This window comes from Micromys minutus (genome assembly GCF_963924665.1).
Source record: "Micromys minutus genome assembly, chromosome: 18".
NCBI lineage: Eukaryota > Metazoa > Chordata > Mammalia > Rodentia > Muridae > Micromys > Micromys minutus.
In genome coordinates, this window is record NC_137953.1 from 24,102,636 (window position 1) to 24,108,874 (window position 6,239).

Genomic DNA, 6,239 nt, shown 5'->3' on the forward strand with positions numbered 1-6,239 from the left:
TCCTGTTTGCCAGGTTTTACAGGGATCCCAAGTTAAAGGTTGAAAAAAGAGATCATATTGTGATTTCATCTGAATTGAGTATTTTGTGGTCTTTTGGGTTTAAGAGACACTTATGGCATAATACTATCTCATTAAGAGTGGTGTTCAAAACTCAGACTTGTTGCAGTAAAGATTAAAAAAATATACAAGGTTTATTCTTTTTTAACAACTTTATTTTACAAAACAAAGATAAATGTCCATATTTTAAGTATTTTTTGCATAAAATTATACAATACATTTATGTCAGTACTTGTTTTTCTTTTTTAAAGTTTGATAGTGTGACAAAGGTCCCACCAGTAACAATGAGCATAAAGTACATGTAAAACAAGATGCAAACAAGGTTTATCATTTATCGACCCTGAGGTCTCACTCATTGGGCCCGGTTTTAGAACTGATCTCCATACACCTATGGCACTCAGTCTGAGTTGCCACCCGGTCTCTCAGTCCATGAAACTCCTTTCCCTGGGGCAGTTTTCTACCACCCATTTTCTTCCTCCATCCTGAGGAGTTCTTTTACTCCAAAATCCATACAAACACAACTATACAGCCCAGTAGCTTTTCATACAGGTTTATGTGTTCAATTCTCAATACACAAACCCTCTACACAACAAGATTATATCAAATAGACAAAGATAAAATTGCCCTTCTATATGAGATATTAGACCTATAAAATCCTTAAATGTTTGTAGCTATTTAATTCCAACTAATCCCATCTGTATCTAGCTGGCCTAGATCAAGGCACACCAAAAGCATTATTTTTACTTGGCAATAATGAGGAAAGCTTTACATTTTAACCCCAAACTATATTGCTTCTATAGACCTAAATCATAAAACATGTCAAAATGATCTTAATCCCCTCCTCTTCCTCAAAAATCATGTTGGCCCATTATACTGATGACAGTATACTGCTTGGACAAAGTTAGCAGAAAGTAGCAGTCTTTGGGAAGTGGTTCATAAAATGCTTGCACTTGAGAATATGGGACAAAAATTCTGACCAAATTTCAAAGGGGGAAGGTACATTCTTCTACCAAGTCCCTGTTACTATGAAGAAAAAAAGCAGAATGCTTAGTGAGAATATACAGATTTTGGAGACAGTATATTCCTAAAGTGGGTTCTTCTCTTTAGCTTATTTACAAAGGCATTTGGAAAACGTTCAGCTTTGATTAATAGTGGAATAAAATAAGGCTCATCCACACTTCCATATTATGGTTCAGGATGCTTTCCCATTTGGGCCAACAACCTAATAGACCTTATTCACTGAGGTTTCAGTAGCAGATAGGAATCCTTTCCAGAGCTTTAGTAGCCTCTATAAGTGAATCCCTGTGGAAGTTCTTCGGATTTGGGATTAAGACTACATCATCACCTACAAGCAAATAGTCTTCTATTGAGAGACCTTCACATTACTCAAAGTGAACTCAAAATGGATTTAAAGCCTCAAAATAAGAACAGACACATTGAACCTTACAGATGAGAATGGTGGGGATAGTTCTGAACTCATTTCCACAGGAAAAAATCCTTTCAGAACAGAATATTGACTACATAGAACCCAAGAACTACTAATAAAGGGACCCTGCAATCTAAATATCTTCTGTGTAGCCCTGAATAACTGAGAAGCGATATTCCTTGATAGTCATTTCTATATAAAATTTTAATTTACTTAGAGACTCTTTATGCAGAAACTATCCACTGTTAAGAGTAAGCTACATGCTATGCAGTACATGGAAAACACAAAACAACCTAAACCAAGTCCTACTATTCCCTTGCATGTATATTAGGACTTCGGACTATTATGAGATCCTTATGTAAAAATGTGTGTTTCCCTTTCTGTTTTTTTGTGCTTTGGCTTTGGCACATTTTCCTCTGTGTCTTTTGTTTGATTGTGATTCTTTTATTTTTTATTTATCTTTTTGTTTATTATTTTGATACTACTTAAAAGCTTCCTCTTTTTTCATTATAGAGAAAGATATACTGTCAATTTGGTTGGGGAAGGAGGTTAAGAGGAACTGGAAGAAATAGGAGAAGCAGAAACTTTAACCAGACTATATACTCTGTATGAACAAAAATTCTCAATAAAAGGAAAGCATATTTGTTAAATGGGTTATGGTGGTGAACACTTCTAATCTGTGAGCTGGAAAGGCAGAGACAGGAGAAGCGGTTGGACTCCCATCTTGACAGAGGTCACAGACAGATATGCTCTATTGAATATAGCAGGTGAATGGCAACAGCACAACAAACAGAAACAGCAGGTGACAGGCAACAGTGTTTCCTAGCCTCTCATGTGATCCTGTATATACATAGTCATGTGTGCAAACAGTTCATACATGCATCCATACATACAATTAACTCATTCACAACATGTATGATTATCATATCAATTTTTATTTACTAATGAAATTTTAATAAGGGTAAATACATTGAGGTACAAATAAACAGGCACATGCTATATGCAGACAACAGTAATTATTTACCTGTGGTTATAAAAAAAGGGAACTTGATATTCAGAGTATTTGTATGGATCCAGAGAAGTTATAATTAAAACCACAATATAATATTTAAACTATTCTTGATGTGGAAGAGTGGATTAAAATCATTTGAAAGAAAGCTTGAAATGTCAGTATCAGCAAGGACCTCTTTTTGAGTAAAACTGGTAGCAATATTCATTTCACAAAGTAAAAAGGAGAAAGATAATTCATGTAGAAATATAAACTTAATATGTACAACTAACTTAAAATTTTATAGTAGTTAGAAACAGGAATGTCAAAAGAATATATATGTGTAATACTACAAATTTTAATGAAATTATACAAATACTGCTTTGCTACTTTAACAATTAAAATTTAAATTTTATAGAAATTTATTTATGTATTCATTAATTTATTCATTCAAATATCAATCAGTGTCCCACTGACAGAATTCCATTCCCCATTCTTAAACTTCTATGAGCTCGTGCTGCATCCCTTTGTCTTATCCAACCAAGCATACAAAGTTTCTGCAGGATTAGGTTGCATCCTCTCCAAGGGAAGCCAGATACTGCAACTCTGTTCAAGACAGGTGGCAGCTCCAGGAAAAGGTCCAACTTGTTGTTGGAATCAACCTGGAGTACCAGCTGTACATGTGCTATATATGTGCTAGAGCCACTAAATTAAAATAAACTGTATTTTAGACAAAAATAATTGGTGCTACAGAGAATTATTTCTTAGAAGCAATTGTAAGTTCAATTCCAGGGGATTTCAAGATATCATCTCACCTCTGTAGATATCAGGAATGCACACATACATACATGCGGATAAAAACACAAGGGTATAATAAACAACAAATTTATAAGTTTTTAAAGAAAAGAAAAAAGTTGTGTTTAAAAACAAAACTCTGATGATGATTTGAGTGGATATTTTTCAGCATAATTATTATTCTTTTGTCAGAACTGATTTGTACCAAAGGAGTAATTGTGGGATAGACATACATCACAAACATCTGAATCTTCAGGATGACAGGGTCATACATCCATAACAGGACAGCTGTGGATGAGATGATGAAGTCCACCCAGTACATGACCACAAAGCAAACCACCAGCAGCAAGATGGTCTGGGTGGCCCTTTTCTCAGGGGACACTCTCAGATGGTTGATGTTATGAAGATGCTTGCATTGCCTCTGATGTCTGCACAAGAAAATTACCATGTATACACTTGTGGTCAGCATGACTCCTACAAGAAACACATCTCTGGAGGTTGTCAATGTAAACATCAGTACCCTGATGATGGAATTCATGCGGACGAGTGAGCATGATTTAGTGACCTGCATCTGGTTGGTCTCACTCACATTAGTAAAACCAAGAACATAATATATCTGGTTACTACTGTTTGACAAACTGAAAGACCAAATAAAAAAGAAAACATATATCATATATTTTTTTAGTTTTTGTTTAAATTTTGCCAACAAAGAGGTACTGGGACTGACAGTGACAGCCTGGAATACACTCAGGAGGCAGGTGATACAGATAGAGAGGCTTCTCATCACCCTGCTGATGTAAAAGGTTGCCTTACATTTGAAGTCATTTTTAATGTTCAGTGACTCAAATAAGTCTGTAAAGAAAAGGCTCCCTCCCATGAGTAACATCATTATGTGAATGAAGGTCAGTTGACATGAGATCAGGTCCGTGGGCTTAGATCTGTGACCTAGAATTATACAAATATAGAAGAAAAGAAGAAACATATTGGCTATGACTCCAAGTCCTGATTGGAAATAAAGGATATTCTTGAATGAGGGCATAAGTGAAAATTGTATTCATCTTAAGAACATAGTAGAAGTTAATTCCAAAATATCTGAAAAAAATAGAGTATACATCAAGCTTGAGTATATACATTCACTGGAAAATAAAAATATATCCTCATTATACTTTGCATACTAGTTGAAGAATATCCTGTGTCTTTAACTTGTTGTTTCAGATATTACATTTTAATATGACTTTTGTGTATCTCCTGTATACATACCTTATTATAGACAATAAATGCATCCATTTATATTCATGTAGTTTTCCTAATTTGTGAGCTTGTAGTGCCAAGTTTCATACCTCAGTAATCCAATGCTGTTGGTTCAAATTAACTCACATTATAATTAACACCTAAAACAGTAGTGATGCGCACAGATAGTCGCATTGGTATAACTGAATAAAACTTATGTTGATGTGGAGAATTGTTACAAAAAAATATTGAAAAAAATTGAGGGGAGTCCAAAAACTTACTATGCTCTATTTTGTGCAAATATCTATCCATGCTTCCCTCAAAATTCTAATGAAAGCACTGTGAAAATTCATGATAATTTTAATTAGAAAAATATCTTTCTGAATTCACCTATTTATATGTTCCTTTGTCAAAGAAATAATTATCTGAATTTATGACTCGATACAACGGAGACCACTAGTGAACGTTCCACATCCTATAACCATTAGGTAGCAATTATGAACATTTGTAGTTGGCACCCAGCTTAGTTCCCATCTCATCATCTTTTCTGAGACTGAACTTCAGATTTTAAAATGTAATTCCTAGCTTCATGGAAAATAGTGATATATTTTCCTTTTGAATGGAATTATAAATTAATAGACTCAGAAGTTATGTCTTTTCAGCCATTCATGTTGACATTTTACCTAATTACCTCTTTCTTCTGTATTTATTTCCCCACTCTTCCTAAGAAGCCCCTGCTCCTATTTTCCTGTTCAGGTATTTGTACCCTGTAAATCTGGTCTCTATTGCTCCACCAACAACCCTATCCTGGCATTGGTTCCATTTTCCTTTCTTAGTTTCTGTAATCACTACATAATCACACCCGAAGATGTAGAATTTGGAGCCTCCAACTAGAGGAATATGTGACATTAAGAGAATCACTACTTTCAAACATTATGACAAATATAAACTTGCTCAAGATGACCAGATTGTGATGCTGTTTGGGAATTTCTAGTTTAAAACTGATCCCATCTCACACAATGAAAAAAATAAGTTCCCAGTGTTATCATATGTCATCAGCATCCACACATGTTCTATAGCTTCATTCTACAATCACATATTTAGTGCCCATGTTTTTTATTTGCCATGATTGCCAGAATTGACAGATTATGGAATTAATTTAATTTAGTACCTTAAAATCAGCCTGTGATAGAGAAACTGAAAATAACTACACTGGCCTTGAATGTATTGAGAAAATCTGTGACTAATTATTTTTCAACTTCACTAGCATAGTCCATATATATAAATACACACATACTTTCCATAGGAAAAACAACAACATCAACCAACCAGAACCACTAGAGCTCCCATTGACTACAACACCAACCAAAGAGTACACATGGAGAAACTCATGGTCCAGGGGCAAATGTAGAAGAGTATGGCCTTAATGGATATCAACAGGAGAAGAAGCTTTTGGTCCTGTGAAACTTGATGCCCAGTATAGGGAAATACCAGGATGGGGAGGCAGGAGGTAGTGTGTAGGTGTGTGGGAGAGCACCTTACAGAAAAAAGGAAGAGGGTATGTGAGAAGAGGGTTCCAGAGGGAAAACTGGGAAATGAGATCATATTTGAAATGGAAATAAAATAAATATTCAATAAAAATAAATGCATGGATGCATATCTGTACATAAATAATGCAAAAGATAGTGACCATGATCATCCATGGATATGATAGCATAAATCATACATTTTATATTTACATCA

The 6,239-nt window shown here is 34.7% G+C and overlaps 1 protein-coding gene across 1 annotated transcript; it reads right to left on the reverse strand.

The window, feature by feature from the left end:
* Nucleotides 1-3,357: 3,357 nt before the first annotated feature.
* Nucleotides 3,358-4,305, reverse strand: LOC308432571 (vomeronasal type-1 receptor 100-like; the record flags this gene model as incomplete). Its single annotated transcript, XM_080932363.1, has 1 exon — nt 3,358-4,305. The coding sequence occupies one exon, from the start codon at nt 4,303-4,305 to the stop codon at nt 3,358-3,360; it is 948 nt and encodes a 315-aa protein (XP_080788489.1).
* Between the last annotated feature and the right edge of the window lie 1,934 nt (nt 4,306-6,239).